The 25,323-nt window shown below is 33.5% G+C and overlaps 1 protein-coding gene across 7 annotated transcripts in view; it reads left to right on the top strand.

Moving 5' to 3' along the window:
* LOC145693650 (uncharacterized) overlaps positions 1-23,500 on the top strand; it is a 363,723-nt gene extending 340,223 nt beyond the window's left edge. For 3 of the 7 annotated variants that reach the window (XM_081769857.1, XM_081769856.1, XM_081769858.1), the window contains exon 12: positions 16,076-23,500. In XM_081769857.1, coding sequence (XP_081625983.1) covers positions 16,076-16,247 — 172 coding nt within the window. In that variant the 3' untranslated portion in view covers positions 16,248-23,500. Of the gene's footprint in view, positions 1-398; positions 428-899; positions 934-6,940; positions 7,102-16,075 lie in introns of those variants that run through there. The other 4 variants (XR_014132812.1, XM_081769862.1, XM_081769861.1 and 1 more) reach the window with 4 other exon arrangements.
* Positions 23,501-25,323: the final 1,823 nt, after the last annotated feature.

The following is a 25,323-nucleotide window of genomic DNA, read 5'->3' as shown; positions in this document are numbered from 1 at the left end:
TGGAATAGGAACGTCCATCTTCAACCACTGCCACGACGCTACTGAGAGCACTAGGGAAGTTCCGCTGGCGCATGCGCCATGCTAGGACCTTACTCTCTCACGTACACGCGATCACTTCGCTATGGAACGCGCGGGAAAGTTACTTTCTGCATGCGCCTCGTACAATGTAATAGTTTAGTTATAGCTCAAATTGATTTTTTTTTACAAATAACTATGTTATACTCTGATACATTTATTCTACTTTATTTTAATAAATATAAATATATTAAATGCTCTCGTTGTTAGATTTTATGACATTCCAATTGGATCTTACGAAATGAGAAAGCATGCAGTATATAAATAGAAATTATAACAAAACCTGTAGCCAGTTATAATTTAGTGGTTGTCGTTGTTTTCAGGTGACAAGGAAACATTTAACAGTGACTGTGTAAGTTTCATATACGTTCCTCATTTCCATAAGAAAAACAATTTTGCTCTTTTGTGAGTTGCAAACGTGGCCATTTTTTTATAATTAATTATTTTCTGAAATACAGTTTTGGTATCCATTTTTATGATTTCAAGATTGCACTGAAATTTCAGTTGCTTTTACTGTTAATAGTCAAGAGCATTTACTAATCTCCAGCAATTAGAATCTTTAATTTTTAACAACTATTATGCTTAATTAGGTGCAGCATCGAAATCTTTGCATTATATCTATCATGTCCACGTTTCATATTAGTTTTAGAAAAGTTAAGTGTCTGTCTAAAAATAACAAACTTTTTAAAGGAAAATCAGTCTTTGTAGAGATTTTAAGAAAAACATATATGCTAAAGCTAGAAATTAGATTGTGCCTGTTTTTCTCTCTTTGAATGTATAACTCCAACGATGGAGGCATTGAAATATGTCATTGGTATTTGCAGGCTGTTGGATGATGAATTATAGCTATATGAGTCAGTAAGTATTGCATTTGCACGATCAAGCATCTTGAGGTTATCGTTTGATTGTTGTATACTGCTTGCGTTTTGTTATAAATGGAAAGTAACAGTATTGGAGAGTGTTGCTACTCTTAACGGTAGTTTAGTTTGAGGCGTGTCTGTTGCGCATTGTTTTCACTGTAGATTTAGAGACGTACTGCATGTGTTTTTCAGTTCGCTTCAGTTATTTTCTGATTTGGTATTTTGTGTCTAGGTATAGTAGAACGTGTGTGGTATCTGTATTTTAAGAGTTTGACATGCTAAAAGTAATACAAAATTTACCATCTTTCTTTTGCTTGTGTTTCATGAGTGAAAGGGATAATGAAATGTAACTTACCACTACAACAGAAAATATGAAGCTGAAGAATTTTCAGTGTTGCCATCCACAGGAGTTACATACAGTGTTGCGGAATAACATTTCCCCCAAAATCTAAGTTAAGGAAGCGACTAGAGGAACGAACTCAACTGCATTTGATTACGTATCGTGTTGTTTTGTAATCATGTAAAATTAAATAATGATATTCTTGAAAAAGTAGTTCACAGGATACCAAAACAACATGATACGTAATCAAATGCAGTTGAGTTAATTCCTCTAGTCGCTGCCTTAACTTAGATTTTGGGGGAAATGTTATTCTGGCCACACTTTAATTTCTATGGATGGCAATACTGAAAATTCTTCAGATTGATATTTTCTGTTGTAGAATAAATAACATTATCTATGATTGTGGTAAGTTACATCCATTATCTCCTTTTACTTATGAAAAGCAAGCAAAAGAAAAATGGTATTTTCTTATTTTTTTATTTATTTATTCATTTATTTATTTATTTTTAGTATGTCAGGCTCTTAAGTAAATGTCACGTTAGTTTCTTGAGATATAATCCAGGTTCAAGTACACTAGATTTGAAGATGTCATTGAGTTTTCTTTACATTAGACCAGCGTTATGCAATCTTTCTGATGTTGCGGACTTCTTGTAGTGACTTTTCATTCTTGCGACCTTCCATACTAAAAACGATTTTAAAAAAAATATATTTTACATATCATAAAAATGAAGTGGTATATCACATTCTTAGAACCTAAATATATTGTGACAATGCAATACTGCTATAAACGGGAATAATAAACAAGAATTTTACGAAAACTAAAACTGGATCAAAATATTGCGATCTTAGCCAATAATTAGTTTTTGAATCAGGGTCCACAAAATTTTTGAACGGCCCCTAAATCGAGTTTTCGTATTTTCTATGAAAGAAGTATGTCATACTGAGTTAACTGATAGTTTGGGTTTAGCTACACTATGTGTAGTTCTCCAGATATAAGAAATACAAGAAAAATTTTGATTGAAATCTTGATTGGATCTTTTGATCCATAAAATAAAAATACAATAATACAGTTAGGCCTAATATTGTGAATTGAACATTCATCTAAAGTGTTGGAAGAGCTTCCTCATTGCTATGTGGATAGAGTACGCGCCTTTGGTATGGGAGGCCCGGATTCATTTCCCGATGGGAACTCACGTGGTTCGGATAGGCCCATGCCTCATAGCCTTACTGTGAACGGGACTCTAAACTCAAAATCCAGTCCAATCCAGTGTGATGAGTGATCCATCTTTTAGCCCAGGCTAGTAATTTTATTTCTTCATTTATCTTCCGGTATTCTGTTCTTCTCAAATTGGTTAAAATCTAGGTGATGTATATTACAAACTAGCAGCGTTCACCCCGCTTCGCTGCGGTCACCCCGGAACGCAATAAACTTTGTTACTTAGATAATTTTTACTTTTTCGCTTTCAAGTGATATGATAAAAACCATAGAAGATTGCAGTAAATCTTAACATTATATCGCCTGTCATTTATGTTAACCCGCCCCGCTTCGCTGCGGTCATCCCGGTGCTGGCATATTGTAAAAGTGTCTGTAAAAATAAGCAAATCAATTAAAAAATTTTAAACAGAAGATTCAAGCTATTTTCCTCTGTATATCGCCTGTCATTTATGTTAACCCGCCGAGTGACACGGTCATGCGGGTTGCATATAAATACGTTTATTTTTACCTATGATGAAGTAATAACAAAGGATTTGTACGTTATGGACACTTGAATGGTCAATTATCTCAAGACACTGGTAATTAAAAATTAAAGTGATATGATAAAAACCATCTAGGGTCCAAATCCTAATAACCCCCCAAAAATGAAAGAAATTGGTTCAGCCGTATTAGCGTGATGAGCGGACAAAGGATTTTGTACGTTCTCTTTTATATATATAGATATCACAGGTGTGAGCAACATGATAAGATAAATCGTAATAAAAAAAAAAATGTCACACAGACTTGGTTTCAATCTCTCGTGGCTCCCAGGTATGAGATCCTTTAAGTAGTACGTTCCATAGTTATGCCGGCTAGGCTCAAAGAGACGGTGATGATGAGAAATGGATGAAATGGTGGAATGAAGAAAGTGGAAAGCAATAGGAGAACCCCAAGAAAAATCACACACATGATGTCTGTCCAGCCCAAAGCTCACTTGTCCCGATCTGAGGTCGAACCAAGGACCCCATAAACCAGAGGTGAACGCTCTATCACAGCGTTCGCGGCCTTTCGTGTCTCCCAGTGTCCGCGCATTACAGATTGGAAAACACTGCACTAGAATATCCACATAAATATCGTAGAAAAAGTATGCCTCATTACTTGCAGAGCTGGGAAAATACAGAAATTAATGAATGAAACTGACCGTTGGTATATAGGTAAACCGGCAAGAAACGGGGACCAGATTCTTCATTTTATTCTTAAAACATATAAACTTCATAGTTCAAACAATGAGAAGTTAAATTCTTAACATTGATATATTTTTCTCAAAGTACAGCCTAGTTCAAAGTACTAATGAAAAGTCAAACTTCTGCATTTTCCTTGTAAGATAGAATCTATGATTAGTAAATAATTGGGAGTCGAATTTCTGTTGCATCTATTTAAATATTTCCTAGAATGAGCAGCCGAAATTTATCTTTTGTTTCAATATAGTGAAAAATGTGTTCTTCAATGATGCCTAGTGATAACGAATATCAGTAAAGTAATGTTGGTGTGTGTTTGTTTTATGAGATTGACGTACTTGGTATTTTCTTTCATCTTTATTTTATTATTCCTCTATAAACTAAAACAAACATGTTTTCTTAATACTATTTTGCTCTGTTGTTGCGTAGTGTAGTTGTATTTTATTTTTCTTAAGAATTGACGGTGTTAAGTTCACTGTTTGCTTATTAATGCTTGAATTGATATTGTATACTAAAATTAGCAAATTTTAAACAGAAAAGAAGATTCTTCAAAAAGATCCATTTGATCAATCCTTCTTTGTGATGAATTGGGAACTAAGTTTTAATGATAATAACTTTCATTTATTTATTTATTAGGCATTTACATCCACAGGTGTGCCTGGTAGTAGGTATATGATACATGCAGACATATTCAGTACGTGTAATCAAATTAATTCAATGACGTAGATTATATCTGGTAATAGGTTAATAATAAATGCAATAATACATAAGCTGCACATGCAGTTGAAATCATAAAATTTTAACATAACAATAAACTTAATAAATGATTTTATAGAAGGATAAATAAAAAAAAGATTTACAGGAAAAGCAGTTCATGCAATTAAAAAAAAAAATCATATAACAATCATATAAGATGAAAGTGATACTGTAATATGATCAACCTTTTCATTAGGCGTTAATGGTCTTCACTACAGCGAAATTAAACTACCGCTAATTTTAGAGTTTTTCTGCAATATCTTCAAAACAAATAAAAATATTGGTAAAACAGAAACGTAGTGAACTAGACAATACGATTTTGCATGTGATACCGTTACCACAATTCACCTATCTGTTTTAGTATACCGCTATTTACAGAACCCGCAAAAAATGCTAAATCTATCTTCACTTCCAAATCGAAAACAGATACGTGAGTTGTGATAACGGTATCACATGCAAAATCGTATTGTCTAGTTCACTACGTTTCTGTTTTTCCAATATTTTTATTTGTTTTGAAGATATTGCAGAAAAACTCTAAAATTAGCGGAAGTTTAATTTCGCTGTAGTGAAGACCCTTAATGAGTTGAAGCCCAAAATAATCGTTATATTTTAAACTTTAATTGAAGGGTTGGATGTAAGAACCAGGTAAGTCTTTTTTTTTTTTTTTAAGCGAATTTTAGATTTTTACATGTTCCAGTAGAAAAACGTCACTCTGCATTGTGTGCAAAAATCATGTGGATCCGATGAATATACAGCGTTCATCGTGAAGTCAAGAGTACAAAGCAGCCAGCTCCGGAAAAAGTTCTAAAAGTGGACATACTTGGTTCTTGCATCTAACCCTTCCATTTCTGTTGAAACAAGATATTATCCAAAGATGAAATATTCAGTTGATAGTTCACATCGATCTGAATGAAATGGTTTGCCTGAGAATAAACTCTCGTGCATAGTTTCGAGAAAATTGAGAGAAACTAACTTTTTACGGCGCTCAAAACTACACGAGATGGACATTGAAACTGAAATACCTGGTAGAAAGCCATAATTTGTATTTAATAAGATGTTGAGGCACCTTTGGCAGTCAGTACAGCAGCAATACGACTTGGGAAGGATTGATTGAGGTCCTGTACCGTTTGCAGGGGGATTTTCAGCCATTCTTCTTGAAGTGCAATGACAAGGTCAGCACGTGCACGTGGTGGAGGGAAACGTTTCCTCACTCGATCCTCTAATAAACCCCATACAGGCTCAACAATGTTGAGATCTGGCGATTGAGCGGGCCGTGGCAGAAGTTGAACCTCACTGTCATGCTCATCGAACCACGCTGTGACAAGTTTAGCAGTGTGAATGAGACAGTTATTATCCTGGAACGTTGTACCACCGTCCGGGAGAGTATTCGAACCATAGGGTGTATCACTGCGTTTATAATCCTTGGCAGTGATACGACCCTCTAGAACAATTATGGGGCTCAAAGTCAGCCACGATATTGCACTCTAAACCATGAGGATCCGCCTGCATGTTTGACTGTAGACACCAAGTAGTCTGGGTTATATTCATCAGAGGGGCTTCTCCAGACGAACACTCTTCCTGTTTGGAAAACAGTGTAGCTGGACTCATCCGAGAATATGACTCATTTTAGGTCTTCCAACGTTCAGGTTTTATGCTTCTGGCAACACTGAACTTGCTGTGGGGCATTTATGTTACTGATGAAAGGCTTAGATATCGCAACCCTGCCATGGATGTTGGTCTTACGCAGATATCGACGAACTGTTTTCGTGCACATAGGTTCTTTGAGGTGTGTATTAACTTTTTCGGACATTTTCCGTTTCCGTGCAACAATCGTAGTCAGTGTCCTGACGTCCCTTTCAGACAACTTTAGTTTTCTCCTACAGTTGCTCCTTCAGGATGTGGTTTGTCCTTCCTCTTCATATGCACACATCACTCTGGATACTGTAGCTCATGAGACGTCACAAAGTGTTCCAGTTTCATACACAGATGCACCTGCTAAACGCGCCCCTACAATTTGCCCTTTTTTGAAGTCTAATATGTTCCCATTGCACCGCTCTACACATACGATTTGACGTGCAGTGACTACTGGAGTGACTTCTATTTGAGTGACTACCAAGGACCCGCACACGTGACTCATTGCTAAAAGTACGATATAAAGTACTAGATGTCTCGTGAGCCCCGCGAACATCCTGTCTATGTGCGCAAGTGTTTCAGTTTCAGTGTCCACTACCTGTATGTCGTTTCGCTGCAAATCTGATGCAGTTGATAGCGTTTATCCTACTGAAATAAATTATTTATTTATTTATTTATATTTGTACAGTATGTGAAAAATATACACTATTAACTAGTAGATTGTATCTATTGTTATGTGATCTCTCCTAACAATGAGGACGGGCTACGTATTTGTAAAATATAGACAAAACGTGAGAATAAATCAAGAGCAGTTTCTGACTTTTTTTTCTTTTACTTCTTTCAGAAAGAACTGTAGGAATGGCTATGTCGTCAAAGATCTTTTCTAGTTTTTTTTTCCTAATTAGCTTCTACAAAAGAAAATAAAGAAAAAAAATAATGTTATTGTTTGTGAATTTCTGTAATTTGTCCATTGTGAGTGTTGCAAATATAAAACATTATTTACGATGTGGAAAGTGTTTCTCTCTTGTTAAAAATACATTTGAATCCAGGGAAAGGGTGTTGTTCTTACGATAATGGACAGTTTATTGTTGAATTTCTGCTTTACTTTGGCTTCAATATTGTAGCATATATTGTATTAAATTATAGAATCTCTAGTATCAGCTCAAAACGGCAACGGATAATGAGAATCGAAAAGAATTTTTTTCTATATTAAGTAAGAATTATGAAGATATTCCCCATTTCAGCAGAACTTAAAAATTTAATCTGGAAGTTAATGTAAACTTTGACCCCACCTACATAAGAATATAAATTGACAGCGAAAAATCTATTTATATGTGGAGTACTATATAACAGAACTATAGGTACAGTCTCTATTTTTAATTGCTTTTTCTGGAGCTGTTTTCATTTATGAAAGTGTATTGGTTCATGTGCCATATCTTGATTGTGTTAAAGATGTAAAAATATCCCACATGGACCAATACATTCCATGAATGAAAACTTCCAGAATCATCATCATCATACGTATTCTGCCTTTATTGGCAGGTCACTTGCAGCAGCTGAGAAGCTTCCATGCTCCACGGTCCTCCGTTAACCTCTTCATCTTCGCGTATGATCTTTCTGTTTTAATATAATCCAATAATTGTAATCTCCTTCGCCCCCTCCCTCTCTTTCCCGCTACCATACCCTCTAGGACGTGTACCTCATGATGCAGTCTCTTCTTAGGCAATGTCCCAACCAGTTTCTCTTCCTCTTCCTAATAATATCTAAAAGTGTTCTTTTCTCCCGTACCATTTCTAACACCCTCTCATTCGTTTTCCGCTTGATCCAGCTAATTCTATTCATTATTCTCCACACCCACATTTCGAAGGCTTCCAGTTGATTTTCGTCACCTTTACGTAATGTCCACGTTTCTGCCCCACACAGTACAACACTCCACACGAAGCATTTTATGAGTCTTTTTCTCAACTCTTTATTCAAGGTCCCACAAAACAGACTTTTCTTCCTCCTAAAGGCTTCTTTCGCCATTCCTATCCTTGCTTTTATTTCACGTTCGCACTTCATGTTATTACTATCACCATGGCTTTTGTCTTTCTAACATTTATTTTCATAACAGTTCCAGAAGAGTTATTAAAAATAGAGAATATAGTTGTGTTATACAAGGGACAGTCGAGAAGTTCCTGGAATTGTTTTAGCTCCTTATTACCACAATATAAGTACATATTTACTTAACCGCCTTCAAAGTTGGCACCTTCGGGACACACACACACACACTTATTCCACCGCTCGTGTGATTAGTGGAAACACCAACAAAAGAGCTCTTTTGGTTCATTCGTCGCATTAGTTTTGATCTCTTCTACATTTATGAAACGGAAAAGGCCTTTTTGAGCTTTGGAGAGAGCCAAACATCCGATGGTGCTAAATTGTTTTTAAGGCTATCAAACTCTCCCGATCAGATATTTCCCAATTTGATCTTTGCGCATTGATCGATCTGTAAAATGTACCCGTACACTACCTGCTATGACGTGTTCACGATTGTTAAATTGAGAATTAGGAATTTAGGAACTGTATTGCACAAGATTTATTGTGGTTGCTACCAGAACTACAACATTCCGGGAACTTTTTGACTGGCCCTAGCATAATAACCCAAATAAGAACCCAGATCTTATATAATAATACCTTAAAGATATAAAGATAATTCGTAAAGATCTAGATTTTGAAAATATATATGGAATATCTTTAAATTGTTCTCTTGCATTAAAAAGAAAGAAAAAAAAAGAAACATACCCTAATGGTTAATGGTCTTGTTTCGCAATAAAGAGATTCATATTTGAATATGATGACCGGCCATTTTAATTGATTTCCTTAGTTCTACCTGGCAAATGCTGACATTGTGTCTTTAAATATAGGCCCTGGTTGTCTTCCTTTGTAATTCGTGTTCTTTAAGTTTTACGTCCCACGGTTATGCCGGTTAGGCTAAAGGAGACGGTGATGATGAGAAATGAATGAAGCAAGTGAGTGGTATCGGGAGAACCCCGAGTAAACCCACGAGCACGGTCGTTGTCCACCACAAAGTCCTTACGGCGCGAGCTGGGATCGAACCAGGAACCTCAAGCACCGGAGGTGAACGCTCTACAACTGAGCCACCGCGCCCCCTAATTCTTGTTCTTGTTGGTGCTATTGATTAGTAATGAATCTAGTGTAAATTTGCTCCGTAGACTGTATTTGGAAGTTATTAAATAATCAAAGCAGCAATTTGTAGCATATGATTCTTTGCCATATAAGTGAGAACATACTTCGGGTTTAAAAATACATTCCTCTAAATATTGGATTTACTCATTGATTAACCACACTTATTATGTGGTTAGAAACACTTGAAAACAAGCACTTAATATCAGGGATACACACCTTCCTAAATTACTGTGTCCCTGTAAATTACGGCGAATAATGTTCGAAATGATACATGCTGTTCTTAATATTTATATTGTCCGTCGTAAAGTTTACTCCTTACTACAAGCCTGGTAAGGAACGTAAAAATGAAAGATAGACGAATAGTCCAAATTAAGTGCATATTATATCTTTATTAGTACAGTATTTAACATGTTATTTTTAGTAACGCTAGAATGGGAGTCCTAACATTCACTCAAATGTTTCATTGGTTCATAAGTTTTTTTAATCATCGCTAACCATGTCCATATTTATTTATTTATTTATTTATTTATTTATTTATTTTATATACAATAGTCGTATTAAGCATGTAATGTTTAAAAATATTTTGAAAAAGATTAAAATTTCGTTTGGATTATTTCCAGAAATATAGTGTGTCAAATAAAAACGAATAAAAGTTTTAATATTGAAATAAACCTCAGTTTACTTTATAGAGTGACACAGTGAGACTAGCTCACTTTCAATTCTCTATTGATCTTTACAGTGACATACAACTTGTGTTTCAAAAATAGAAATGTCTTCCCGCTCTATTAACTTGACTTCCTTTAAATTGTGGTGCCCATTATCATTTTTAAATCGGAAATTATGAATTTTTAAAAATGAATGATATAATTTCACTTTTAGAAGCGAAATTATTAACTTAATGATAATGTCGTTACTTATTTTGCTTAATTTATTATCATACAACTATAATTTTAAATACTCTTTCATCAGTTTCTCAGTATAAGTATTTGACTGATAAAATGTGGATTGTTTATTGATTATAATAAATATTACTACTATAGGAAATGTAGTTTCAGTATTTTGTATCGACTCGTTGCTTATCCTTTCTGTATTTCATAACAAGACGAAAGTCTTTATATGTGTACAATATACACTCACCTCTTGCTTTTACAGACCTCGCTTTAACAGATTTCGGAAGCAACAGACAAAATATGAAGCAGTAGTTTCCGTTTGAAAGTTTATTTTTTTTTAACGTAAAATATGAAATTATTATGTAGTAGTGTATTTACAATGTATCAGGTGTTTCACACTGTCAGATTAGATATTTTCTTATACCCTGCCGAATATTTTCTTATACCGTTGACTGATATATGCAATTCCTCTCTTGAAACGGGAACATTTCCAGAAGATCTTAAACTTGCTAAAATAAGACCTATACACAAAAAAGGATCAACTGCTGACCCAGGAAATTATCGTCCTATCTCTATTCTATCTGTTTTCTCCAAAATTTTAGAAAAAGTTATGTATAACAGATTGGTGCCCTTTTTGGAAAAGAATAATATCTTCACGAAGAGCCAATTCGGGTTTAGGAAGTGCAAATCAATTAACAATGCTATAGTTGCTTTTCTAAGTGATATATATAAAGCGAGAGAAAGAAGAAATAAAATATATGGAATTTTTCTGGATCTCACAAAAGCCTTTGACCTTGTTAATCACAAAATTTTATTGAATAAATTGCGTAGTTATGGTATTAGAGGTCATGCTAATTTATGGTTCCAGTCCTATTTGACTAACCGCATGCAATATGTAGAAATAGGTGCAACCAAGTCAGAGGTAAGACACATTAGGCACGGAGTTCCACAAGGATCAATATTAGGTCCTATACTTTTCCTTATATACATTAACGATCTTCCCGATTATATAGTTCCAAACAAAAGCGTACTTTTTGCGGATGATACAAACATTTTAGTTGAAATTCCAAATAACATTTGCACAGAGGATTTCATATTTAAGAACACGACAGATAAAATTACAGAATGGATAAAAGCAAACCAACTTAACTTAAATACAGCGAAAACAACTATAATGAGTTTCAATGAAGGAAAACTGAACTCTCTAAATATACATCAAATACGTATAGACGGGGAACTCATACAGGTATCTGACACTTGTAAATTTTTAGGGTTAAAATTAGACTCTAAGTTAACATGGGATGATCACGTGAATGATTTGTTGAGGAAACTAAGCGCGAAAATATATCTTATACGTAAAGTCAGTAAGATTCTAAGTACAGAAACCTTGAAAACAATTTATTTCGGATTGATCCAGTCAGTTCTATCTTATGGAATCATTTTCTGGGGTAATACCTGTTATGCGAAGAAAGTATTTACAATGCAGAAGAAAATGTTACGAATAATGTTATCAGTTCCGTTTCATACACCAAGTAGACCACTGTTTCAGAAACTTAAAATATTACCATTGCCGTGTATATACATTCTCGAAACAACATCATTCATACATATGAATAAAAGAAACTTCCAACTCAATTCGGACCTACACCAATACAACACAAGAACAACCAATCATATTCATATACAAAATTTCCGTCTAACAAGAACTCAAAATTCGTTACACCACATAGGAATAAAACTTTATAATAAATTACCAAATCGTGTCAAACGAATGCCAAACTTGCAATTTAAAAGGCACCTCAAGTTACTGTTACTTAAACATCTTTTCTATGGTTTAGATGAATATCTTCAGTGTGATCTTTCTTTGTAATGTAAATATTAAGATTTATTTGAATTTTGAAATATATAAAACAACATACAATTTATATTTTCTCTAAAAATACACTTTTACTTTTATTGTTACGTATATATTTTGTATTATTATTATTATATATATATTTTAAATAATTGCATTATTAATTGTAACGTTTCTCTTGTAATTATGATTATTATTAATTGTAATAGTAACTGTATCTATTGACGAAGCCATGAACGCTAAGTTCTTACGGCGGAAAATGAAATAAATAAATAAAATAAATATTTTACTTCATTAGCCCTTTTAGGATTTTTAAGATAAATTTTAGACTTTCATTCAAGCAGCTACTGCATCATTACTGTTTATCCTAGGATCATGGTTCGTACCTTGTTCTCTTCAAAATAACCTTCCAAACGGTACCATTTGCATGTCTGTATGATATACCTGAAAAGGAGAATTCGAGGAAAATGGGGATTTTTGTAAAAAGTTTAGGTCCCTATGGACCGGTCTTGTGTTAACTAGGAAATTGTGGAGCGGGAGGGGAGAGAAGGAGGAGGAAACAAGCCATAACATGTGTACGCTGTCTGATGGTCATGTCGACGACATATATATATGTGTTCTTGGATCCCATAAAACCTTTTAGACAGCACTTGGGAGAGAACAAAATAAGCCTTTTACATTGTATTCTTGAATGCCAAACAGATGACGTCATGACCCCGCTCCAACTTGATGAGCTTCTCAAAACACATGTGACCTGTTTCGCAATGCATGTACGACTGAACAATAAAAAAGTCCAATAGTAATACATGTTAAATGAGCGTTTTAAAACAATACATAGGTATAGTGCATATATATATATATATATATATATATATATATATATATATATATTCTTCCTTAATACAATTTTGGATATAAGCCACTGCAACCGGCAACACCGAACCGTTATTATCCTCTTTTAGTCCGTTGAAACGAGGGACAAGTGTTTCAACTTTTTGATTTGATACTAAGTTATTTTCACAATACCATTTTATGTTTGTGTTCTGTAACTAGTTCTTTGGTTTTGCTCGTTGGTCTAACAAGCTTGTAATGATTTTTACCAAGATATAGTGCAAGTGTGATTGCAATAATAAGTTACTAAGTTTATAACATTAATATATTTCTGTGATGACTTAATCCAATAGTGTATTTACATTGGCAAAAAGTTCGTAAGTGGTGGAAGTTTGAGTTCGTGACACAGGTCTAACTTGTTATTCATTGAGATTGCTTCTTGATGCAAGAGAAGAAAGGGCTTCGTATACTAAAAGAGAAATTAAGATAAATAAAATCACCATATTAGTTTTGGGATATTCTTTGGTTTAACATATGAGTAATATGTTGGAAATGAACCGAGCAAATTACCTATCCGGTTGCAATGATGTGAACAGACTTTGGGGGAGTAGGCTGAAATTCAGCTCAAATGTAGAAGAGACGTTGGCTAACTAAATATGGGAACTAAATATAGCTTAAATATAGATTCTACATTCAAATTGTCGTAAAATGGATGGAACATAATCCATAAAAACACGAAACATTAACATTAAAGTCAATGGAAAATCAGTGAAAAAATGAAGTCATCCACATATCTCAAAAACTATAATAAGGTGATGGCTAATTGAAAGCTTATAGCAAAAACACAATGAAAAGCTTAAAAACGATGTGTAGCACGTAAGGTAAATATGGGTAGAACATTATCAAAAGTCAAGTTGTTTCAGCAAAATCAATAATAATGACAAAGTATATACATCTTCTTCGAATTACCCAGGGCGGAGGTTACGTGCTTGAAATATATCACATTTTGGTTTGAAATCTCCAGACTCGATTTAGCACGCAACGTGACTTTTGACCTAATCATATGACACAGTCTGGTGCTTATGGCACACCGGATAGATCCTTTCGTATAACGTCATTTGCGCTCAGACAAAACGTATTACATAGAGAACAGTTGCCCATACTTAGATAGTGAAATAGTTGGTACGAAAGTAAAAACAATTTGAATTGTCTCCATTAGCTGCGTTCATTGACGATAGACAGCTATTCTGTTCAGTGATGACTTCAGCTGCTGTCAATGCTATTACATCTGACGGAAGTACCTACAGCAATGATGTTGAAACAGGGTGTCTATCGGTCACGAAAGACACGAAAGTCATTAAAAGTCACGAAATCAGAGAACGGTCATGAAAATCAAGAAAAAGTCACGAAATCAGAGAACGGTCATGAAAGCCAAGAAAAAAAGTCACGAAATTTACCTTTTGGGTGACATTTTTCTTAATCTGTACAAATAAAAGTACAGACTGAAAAATTTTCCGGTGTAAAACGTCAAAATTCACCACCAAAAATGTCTGGTCGGCTTTTGACGCTACCAAATTGCAAACAAAGCACGCTTCTATCGCATGCATGAAAATTGGGCCAAATTCGCTCTTGAGAATGTTACGAAATTTTATGACGTGGTAAAGAAAAGGTCACGAAAAAAGTCACGAAATTTCATTTTGGAATTTTAGTAGACACCCTGTGAAAGCATTGTATCTACGACTGTAGAAGATTGTCAGAATGGGAAATCGTTATGTTTTCAAACATCAGAGAACCGCATTATATGATGAAAGAACTTAATTTGAAACACAAGGAATTCAAGTTGAAAATAAATATAGAAAAAATGAAAATGATGTTCAACAAACAGGCAAGGATAAAAGTTGAAAGTATGGACTACCTACATCTACCTTTCGACAGAAGATTTCAGTGATCGACAGCATTAAAGAAGGAAGTAACAGATTGGATTAAATTAGATTGGAGTGAATTCGGAAGGAACAGTTCGTATTAAAAATTAAAGTGCCATTGTGTCTAAAGTAAAACGTTATTACTGAGTGCATTCTACTTGTTTTGATATATATCCCGAAGTTATAAACACTAATAAATCAGACATATGTCACCTGCAACTTATACAACGAAGTATGGAGTAGTATATGCTAGAAATTATCCCGAAAAATAGCAAAAGGATTACATGGATAAAGAAGATGAAGTGGCGGATATTGTCGTTAGAAACTGGACAGTTTTTTGTTTTTAGTTTAACGTCCCAAGTGTATTCGCCGAGGTAAGAGAGACTGTGATGATTGAATGGCAGAATGATTGAAGTGGAAGAAAATGGAAGAACGCCGAACTTCCCCCCCCCCCCACACACACACACATACGGTGTACTTCCACCACAAACTCCACTTGACGGGAGTTCGGATTGAACCAGGAACCCCACGCGCTAGATATGAATGCTCTACCACTGAGCCACCGCGGTCCAGAACTGAAGTGGCAGTAGACGAGACATAAAGCAAGAACTGACGACGTGTGGACAAAAAGGGCATTATGTCTGGGCGAATGGAGTGACCTAGAAAACGCTACAAAGTGGATAACGGATAGACGCACTGCACAATAACGAGAAAAAGAATCATTGAAAAAAAAAGAGAGAGAGACATGTTTAACTAAAGTGGGCTAACAACAATTGATTGATTGCATTGTTCATGATGATCTATACTTATGCTTAAATTATGTGTACTATATTTATATATTTACAGTATATTATGTTGAATACAAAAGGAGAAGAATTACAGACGAAAGTCTAATCGGAATATCTAGGAATGACATTTGAAATAAGGAATATCATTATTGAAGAAAACTGGAGACAGGAAACAACGTGGGTGAAGTAGGCGAAAGAGGACCGTATAGACCAAATATGAGCAGGCATCATTATATGACTACAGGACGAGGTCGTAAGAGAACATAGCTGTGAAAATATCACGGTGAAAATAGTGCGAAGAGTTGACTAGTAAACATCATATCAATATTATAAATCTTTATTTCTCGTTACTTAGACCTTCTCGTTTATTTTAACCTGTCAAGATAACATATGTACCTTCAAAGAACATCAGGTACGTATTTTTTTTACCCTGTAATCAAGAAATCGTTGATTTCAGCCATTGTTTATGCATTTGTTGCTGATAGCTGTTTTTATTTGTTGCAGTGGGTATGAGGAGGAAATGGAGACAGAGGATGCATTTTCTCCAAACCTAGACAACATTGTTACAACTCATGAAATAGGCCTAACTGGTCAGTGGGTGAAGCCTAAGAGGATAGATTTTGATATGGACTCTGATTCAGCTGATTATGCAGACAGTGATGAGTGTTCAGTGTGACTTGAGTGCAAATAATCAGTTGTTGACGAAGTAAAAGTGTTAAGTATATTTATATGTGTGTGAAAAGTTTCGTTTACCCACAATTCCAGTGATATCGAAGAGGAAGAATATTATTCACATACAAGGGAATGTGGTAGGGAAATAAATGACAGACTTGGTTGTTTTAACCATAAACTCTTTGTGTAAATATATTGAAATTGTATGTCGTATTAAATAAAAGTTATAATTTACTATTTTGGACATTACTGTTCTAAATATTTTGAAACTTTTAGTTAGAGTTTAGTTATCTCGTAAGTATGAGTATGGTAACTTGATGTTTTAATATTATATATATATACATGTGCGTGAGAACAAAAATGCCTCTTTTTCACTATGACTGACTGTGAATTTATAAGACTAAGACTTAAAACAAAATAGCCTTTTTCAGGGTAGTAATAAAGAAATAAGTTCTTTAGATTTTTTAAAAGGTGTCTTTCACATATGTTGTTGTATTTCATGTTACTTTTTATATATGTATATACAGGGTGTTAACAAAAAAGTGTCACAATATTTTGGGAACAGACTTCTCACATCAAAATAAGAAAAAAAGTTCATATGAACCTGTGCTCAAAAGTGGATAATTTCGGAGTTATAGGGTGTCGAAAACGTGAAACAAGTGAACTTTAAAAGTTCATAGCTCCACTACTATGGGACCTATCGTAGTCGGGTCAAGACATCACTGAGGAACTGGTATGTGAACTATCCAAATATCCGTGTTTAAGAGTGCTCCAGTACGTGCATACCAATTTTTAGAGAGGTAATTGAAGAGTGATCAAGTACTCCCAAACAGCCTCTCTAAAAGTGATTGTGGAAGCACCGAAGGTTCTGAAAGATGGATATTTAGATAGTTAAGATACTAGTTCCTCAGTGATTTCTTGATCCTACTACGATCAGTCCTATATCAGTGAAACTATGAACCTTTAAAGTTCATTTTTTCACGTTTTCGGCACCCTTTTGCCCACAGGTCTACATGAACTGTTTTCTTATTTTGATGTCAGGAATCTATTCCCAAAACATTGTAACAAATTTTTGTAACACCCTGTATAATTTTCAAGATTTTTTTTTCTGTTTACAGAAGAAATCGTTGTTTGAATTTACTACAAGTTTTAGTAACTTTATTTGACAGAAAATAAAAAGAGTTGAATATAGTTACTATAGTAACAGTGTTTGCCTTGAATAGATGTGCCTAAAATAAGTTTATCCAAAGAAGTTTAGAGTCAAGAAAATAATTTCGTCCTGAAGGCACTAAGTATTCTGTTAGTATCTAGTTGATGGACTTCCAATACAGTTATATAAGCTTTATGTACTATCTAAGTGCTAATTGTAATACAAGTAATCTAAAGTGAACGTTAATCGAGAAGGTTTCTGGAAAGAAAAATAAACCTTATTTTTATAGGACGTTTACAAAAATCAAGACTTTTTTGCGTTAAGTATTATATAATGCATCGTATTAAACTGAAATAATATCTCACATTCTTTCAGAATTTCTTTTAAAAAAAACCTTAACGTACGTTCAATGAATTTTTCCAATGAGAAAATTGCAGCTAACAGTTTGCGATAAACATTGTGAATTTAGTGTTGTTCAGTTGTTGCGATTTTTTTTCTTAATTTCAAAGAAAAATCAACTAAAATACATAAAACTGAAAAAAAATCATGTTAGTTTCCATGTTCGTTTTTCTAGTCCATTAAACATTTTTTTAATTATAAATGTGTTAACTAGCATAATATGTTGTTTTTTCGACTAAAAGTGGTCGTTATAATTAACAAGCTAATTCTTGTGCAAGTAAATATTTTTACACATTAATTGGCTGTATAAGTTGAATATAATGAATATAATTGTTAAAATTTCAACAAATGATTGAAACGATGTAATTTTGAAACGGAATTTATGTAGATGTCTCTCGCTAAATGAGTAAGTAACGTAAATACTAATACTGTGTTTCAGTTATGTAATGAACTTGGACTTTCTAATGGTCAAAACAAAGCTTTTTTTACTATTATGTCATTGAAAAGTAAATTAATTGAAGGTAGGTTGAATTGTCAATCGTAACACCACTTCTTTATGGATGTATTAGCCATTCTAAGAAGAATTACTCAGAGATGTTGCTGTTTGTTGTATATGTAAATGTAACACCTACAAATGATCAGAGCAATAACAGCTATTACAAAAGATACTCGATATCTTTGCCGGATTCTTGTTTCTTGAGGAAAACATTGAGACTCAAAAATGCATTTTTGAGTGGACTATATTTTCAGATGTGCCTTAGAAAAACAATTATCGTGTGATAAATTTGTAGTATTGAGGGAGTGATTGTGCTTTGTTTGTGTGCGTATAAGAGACAGGGTGAAAGCGTCTACATAAGAAAATTGTTATTTTGAGTGTATTATTTGTGGCTATTTTAAACTCCAAACTCATCATCGCCTGTGCAGTTAATCCAGTTGTTGTATGTTTCAACGAAAGAAAATATATTAAATAGAAGCATTTTTAAATGATTGAAAAATAATAAAAAAAAAAAGTTATATTTTAAAATATAATAACCATAAAATTTCGTGGAAGATTAGACTACTCACGTGTAGGAAGTTAATAAACATGTGAAGGATTGATTTGGGTAAGAACTCATATAACAAATTTGAAATTTTACAGATGTTGTCTTTTTGTTTTTTAGTTTCCGTAACATGTTTCACACATTATGTTAGTAGTTTAGATAAGTATATGGGAACTGCAGACAACCTAAATTATAGAACATATGTGTAATACGTGATATGAAACTCAGGGTGTAGCCAGCAGGTTTATCTAGAAGGGGCTCGTCGTTTGTGGGGGAACAAGTTACAATGTACAAGCCAAAAAATATTGTGTTACAGCTAGTGATTTTGAGGCTTGAAAATTCCGGAAAAAGTTTGGTTTCCGTCCGGAAACTAAAAACACTGTTTCTTTTAGTTTTTTTTTCTTTTCCTCCATAAATATTATATACTAGGTAGTTTTTATTATGCTTTATTATAATAACTACTTCAATTTAAGCCCTTGTACACAGAACCTATCTACATAAGACTGATTTTCTTTGAAATTTCACTTAATTTCTTTTAACATTTCTTGAAAAAAATATTTATTTATTATTCGTGACTAAAAAAAAACACCATAATTATTTTATTAATACCTATATCTCACTTTTTGTTTTACACTAAGTACAAAAGAAAAAAAGAAATCCAAACTGAAAAACTGAATAAAAATGTTTTTCACCAAATTGTCCATCTCAAAAATATTTAAAAAAAAAAAAAAACACTAGTTACAGCATATAAAAAATATGATGTACTTACAAATCAGTTTAGTAAAATTGTTTTATTATATGTAAACCGTAAATTATTAATTATACGTAAACTTTGTTATTTTTAAATGACTGAAGCAAGCTAATCTTACGATGTTTTAAAAGCTGGTCATTTGAGAAGTCCAAAATCCTTTGGAGTGGTCTGGCCCCGATGGGTCCACCGTGACTACATCCCTGTGAAAACTAAAAAAGAAAAACCTATGTTATAAAATTTCAAATTTGTTACGTGAGCTCTTATCGAAATCAAACCTTTATATGTAATAATATTGCTAAAATTCGAGTAATTTCATATTTGAATAAAAATTTGCAAAATATTGCAAACGCCACGACGCACAACTCAGGTAAATATTTTTTTTTTTTTTTTTTTTTAATGATAATATTGCGTTGAAATGCATATCTTAACGTATTGATAAATGTATTTGATTGAAGAAATAATGACCAGGACAATAAAAAAATATTCAAAGCGATTTGAATAATTTTGTGAATAATTCTACTAATCTTAGTAACTTCTTATGACTTTTAAATGTTGACCAGATATTTTCCATAACAATTTTTATTATTTTCCATAACTTTTCAGAATAATTTTTAAAAGATGCATGGCGACTTTATCAGTCGTTTACAGCATTAGATTTTATGTTCGAATTTTCTATGTGTATGGCTTCGTTCGAAGGAACACTGAAAAACTATCTACTTTTAATAAACGTAGCGCAGTCTGTCATTCATGGGCTTACTATTTTGAAAATAAGATTCCAGAGATCAACACATCTTTTTAAAGAAACGAACTCGCCGGAATCTACATGCATATCAAAACTGGACTTTTCAGAGCGGATGCATAACCTGTAAAGTGAAGTAATGATTAAAAACATACATTTTTTCTTTTAAAAAATAAAAATTTCGGGGTTTTTTATGTACAATTTAATTCATACTTAATTTATTGATAAGTTTAATATTACATGGCTATGTTAAAAGTGGATTTCACTTGGGAAATAATGATTGCAGACTACAGTAAATACTAACACTGCAGACTTGTTGATACCGATTAGTGCAAAAGTTTTCATGTCGAATTTTCAGTTTACTTCTGAAAGTATTATCAAAGCGGTAATAAGGTAAAAGAGTAAATGGTAACGAATAGGATAGACCTTCGTTCTGTAAATACGTTCAGATTCTGTTACCTTGTATTCCTTCCCTCACACTTGATGTTCCTCTTTTCTTTGAAGTAATATGAACTTACGAATGAGAACAATATAATTGGTTTCAACACTATCGACGTTTTTATTGTCACTTCGAAGAAAAGAAGAAATGCATCATGTTCGTAACACAAAAGAATGACTAGAGGTTCAGATTACTGGACATTTACAGTAGACATATTCGTATTTATTTCTTGTTCCTCATCTTTCCATTGTCTTTACAATTATTTTAGAATTGAAGCGAAAATGGGACGTGAAAACTAATGCTAAGCTGCTAAGGGAGCATCAACAAATTTTCAAAGTTAGTATTGGTTCCGACTGTTCATTTTTTTTTTTTTTTTTCAGTAACATTCGTATGAATGAGCTAATTTGAATGTAGTTAGCATAACTTAAAGAAAATGTGATGTTATTTGATTATGTAAATTGATGTCCAGGAAATTATAGTATGACTGGTGAATTCGCTCAGACGTTACATCAAATTAAATGTTATTAAAGGAATCCAGTTATAAACTCGGCTCTAGAATCTCTTGCGGAACTAGATATTCCCTATACATGTTATTTTGTCAATGATGTCGCTGTAGAAAAATATCTCTACTATATATATAATTGTATCTGCAAGTCACAAAACTCTGTACTTAAGAGGAAGTGCAAGTATGGATTCCATTTAACATGGACCATAAACACTTCTCATGATAGAACTCTGGTCTACTTACTTTTCTTTCAATACGTTGTTTACGCAATAATTCAAATGTAAACTAAATAGCAATGCAACTATAACGATGGAAGCTTCATGAGCATTTCGAAGTTGTATAAAAGTACTAATTGCGATAAAGAGTGATAGTCTCAATAGTAAATGAAAAAAAGTTCTTCAAACTTATCTCAGTAACTGCTAAAAACGACAACGAAATTTTTTTGAGGATCAGAATCCTCATCATCAGCTTCAAAATGTCTGTAGAAGGTTAAAAATTAAACGGTAAAAGCATATGAAAAGGTGATACGAAGTAAATGCACAACTTCACGTCACAAAATACTATAGAAATGAATCATCATTTGATCACTGTTCGTTGTTATCCTTCTTTCTTTCCAAACAGCGGCATTATGTAGTAAAAAGGTTGCTCCAATCAAACTAAATTTAATTTTGATAAAGATGAATTACTCCAATATGTAGCGATCTTGTTATTACATACTCCCACCATTTGGAATGAAAGAAGAATAACAAAAACAAACAGTAACTAGCCATATAGTGATCAATGATGATTCGTTTCCATAGTATTCTGTGACATGAAGTAATACAGTTACTTTGAATCATTTTTTATTCCTTCATCTTTGCACTTGTTTTTCTATGTACAAACTTTGCTTTAGTAGACTTTAATCGGATTGTTTTTCCGTTTAATTTTTAATCTTCTACAGACTTTTTGAAGCTGATAAGGTCCTTGATCCTCGATTTTTTATTTTATTTTCTTTTTTTATTTTTTATTTATTTATTTATTTTTTTTATTTTTTTTTTTTTACAATTACTGCGGTAAGTATGAAGCATTTTCTTTCCCTTACTATATTAAACTTTTAATTTATTATATAATATTCGATTTCTGTATAATTTTCATATACATATGAAGCGTCTGTCTTTATAACTGCATTAACGGATATGCCATTTGTGTTCAACTAATTGGACATTAAAAAAGAATCATATATCCTAAATATATGGAATTAAAAGTGTTTATGACGTATTTTAAACCGTACTTATTAATTCTTAATCCCAGGGAGTATCTACTCTTGTACCCTCGTAAGACATCCTGTTTACTGGGAAGATTCTGTCGAAAGAAATTTTGTTGTTGATAACTGAATTTTGCAGGCCATTGATCAGATTGCTGCCGTGTGTGGTTGGTTTCTATATAATTCCAAATAGTATAGATACTATTAAAATCAGGCTCGAAGTTGTGTTTTAAATTAGAGTAATTGAAAATTAATAAATATTTGAATAGTATTGGAACAAAATAATTAAATCAGCACTTAAAAAAAAAAAAAGAAAAAGAAAAAAAGAAAGAAATTTCAAACGACAAGTTGGAAAATCGTGGTTTGTTATGGATTTATTTCCTTTGTCTACCCGAAGAACATTTCCAAACTCTAGTACTTCAGGTACAGAAATTTTCTTAGAGTGGAAGATGTAAATAAATCGAAGGTAAAACTCGATTTTCAATTTGGCATTACCTTCCAACTACCTGTATCCGTAGAATTCTCAGTGCATTACTTCAAACGAATATTGATTGCGAAATAACGAACCCGTGAGAATATTCTTTCATAGAAAATGCTTCTATTTTTAACTATGTTTATACAATGATCAAATTTCGTCTAGTACGGTAAGTGGTTTTTACACGTTGTTAACTTTGGATCGTGTCATAAGTTGAAATGTGTGTATATAGATATTATGTTATTATTCCAGAAATTCCTCATCTCAGTGAAGTTTTTTTTTATTACTATTGTTAGTAATTATATTACCATTATTTTGTAACTTCTTTTGGTTGCAATTTCAGTCAGTTACATTTGTGTAAAATAAATTTACAAAATAAAAAAATTAAACTGTTTTCATCTTATACGAGTGGAGAATTTACACTACCAGAGATACCTGTACATTTCTAGAAACTAACCTGTATAATCTGCGCATTTTTGTAGTGTTTCTATTTTGAAGAAAAGAAATATAGTTGGACGAGCGTTGTCTTTTTCTTTCTATTCCTTTGATCCTTTTCGTGATTCTTCAAATTGATAATGAAACTGTTTTATTTATTAATGTTATTCAACAACTAACTTTATTACAATGCCACAACATTAGCAATATGATGTCATTTCAAGAGTCGTTCCTGCTCCGTTCGTCAGTCACTGCAAAGAAGATTAACACAGTCAAGGAATTTATGTTAGTATTTGTCCTTTCCTTTCTGCTGACACCAAACGTTGACATAGGGGAGTGCAGTTGGAAGAGGAGTTCGACAGGGATGCTCTCTCTCTCTCTCTCTCTCTCTCTCTCTCTCTCTCTCTCGTCTACATTATTTAATATCTATCTACAAGTGATATTGAAGAAGAGTCTAAGAGTCTACAAACTGAAGATTGAATTTCAGTAGGAGGTAGAATAATTAGGTGTACAGGGTGTGCGAGAAGTCCTTCCCTGATTACAGAAATTGATAACTCAGGCTAGAAATAAGATAGAAATATGAAACTGGTGTTGAATTGTTTACAAACTATAAAAGTTTTTGTCTGTGTTAGGTTTGTTCTGTTTTACCAAGTCTCATTTTTTTTTTTTTTTTTTTGTTTTGTTTTAGGTTTGTAGTACGTAAGTAAGATGGGCGATGGATTGGTCGTGATGGACCAACAGCTTGGCCTCCACGCTCTCCTGACATAACCCCATTAACTTCTTTTTATGGGGTTATGTCAAGGATGAGGTCTACTGAACACGTGTACCAGATCTTGAAACCCTGCAGCAACGAATAACCACAGTCGTTGCATCGATCCCTCCAGTGATGTTGGCTAATGTGTGGATGGAAATTGAATATCGCCTAGATGTGCTACGTGCTACCAAGGGTGCTCATGTGGAAGTGTACTGATGTGACCAAAACTTTTATAGTTTGTAAACAATTCAACACCAGTTTCATATTTCTATCTTATTTCTAGCCTGAGTTATCAATTTCTGTAATCAGGGAAGGACTTCTCGGACACTCTGTATATGGTTTGCAGATGATATGGGATGCAGAATCTTGTTGTAGAATCTAAAGATAAAATCAATAAGATGATAGAAAACTTGCGGAAGGGCTGTGAAGAATATGGGGTGAAGATAAATGTTAGAAAGACAGAAGCCATGGCGATTGGAACAAAGGGGTCGGTGTCAAATATAGAACTTGGAGTGTAGAAAATAGAACAGGTGACTACTTTTCGATACCTAGGTAGTATTATTAGTAATGATATGAAATGTGAACGTGAAATAAAAGCAATGATAGGAAAGGCGATAGAAGCCTTTAGGAGTGGAAGAAAAATACTATTTTGAGGAAGCTTGGATAAAGAGCTGAGAAAAAGAGTCATAAAGTGCTTCGTGTGGAGTATTGTTCTGTATGGGTCAGAAACCCGGATATTACGTAATAATGATGAAAAAGGACAGGAAGCTTTCGAAATGTGGGTGTAGAGAAGAATGGAGAGAATTAGCTGGGTCGAGCGAAAAACGAATGAGAAGGTCTTAGATATAGTGGGGGAGAAAAAAAAATATAGATATTAAGAAGAGGGAGAAAAACTTGTTGGGACATTGGCTAAGAAGGAACTTTATCATGAAGCATTTGGTAGAAGGTATGGTGACAGGGAGGGGGTGAAGGAGACTACAATTAATAGACGATATCAAAACAGAGAAATCGTGCGTGAAGACGAAGCAGTTAGCGGAAGACCGTGGAGCTCGGAAGTTTCTGACTTGCAGCAAGTGACCTGTTAATAATGGCAGAATACCTATGATGATGATGATGATGATGATTGTCCTTTTTTAACAATGCACTGTGA

The sequence above is a fragment of the Thermobia domestica genome, chromosome 8, assembly GCF_964235325.1.
Source record: "Thermobia domestica chromosome 8, izTheDome1.hap1.1, whole genome shotgun sequence".
Classification (NCBI taxonomy): domain Eukaryota; kingdom Metazoa; phylum Arthropoda; class Insecta; order Zygentoma; family Lepismatidae; genus Thermobia; species Thermobia domestica.
The sequence above is the reverse complement of the archived record's forward strand: the minus strand, read 5'-3'. Positions and strand labels throughout refer to the sequence as shown.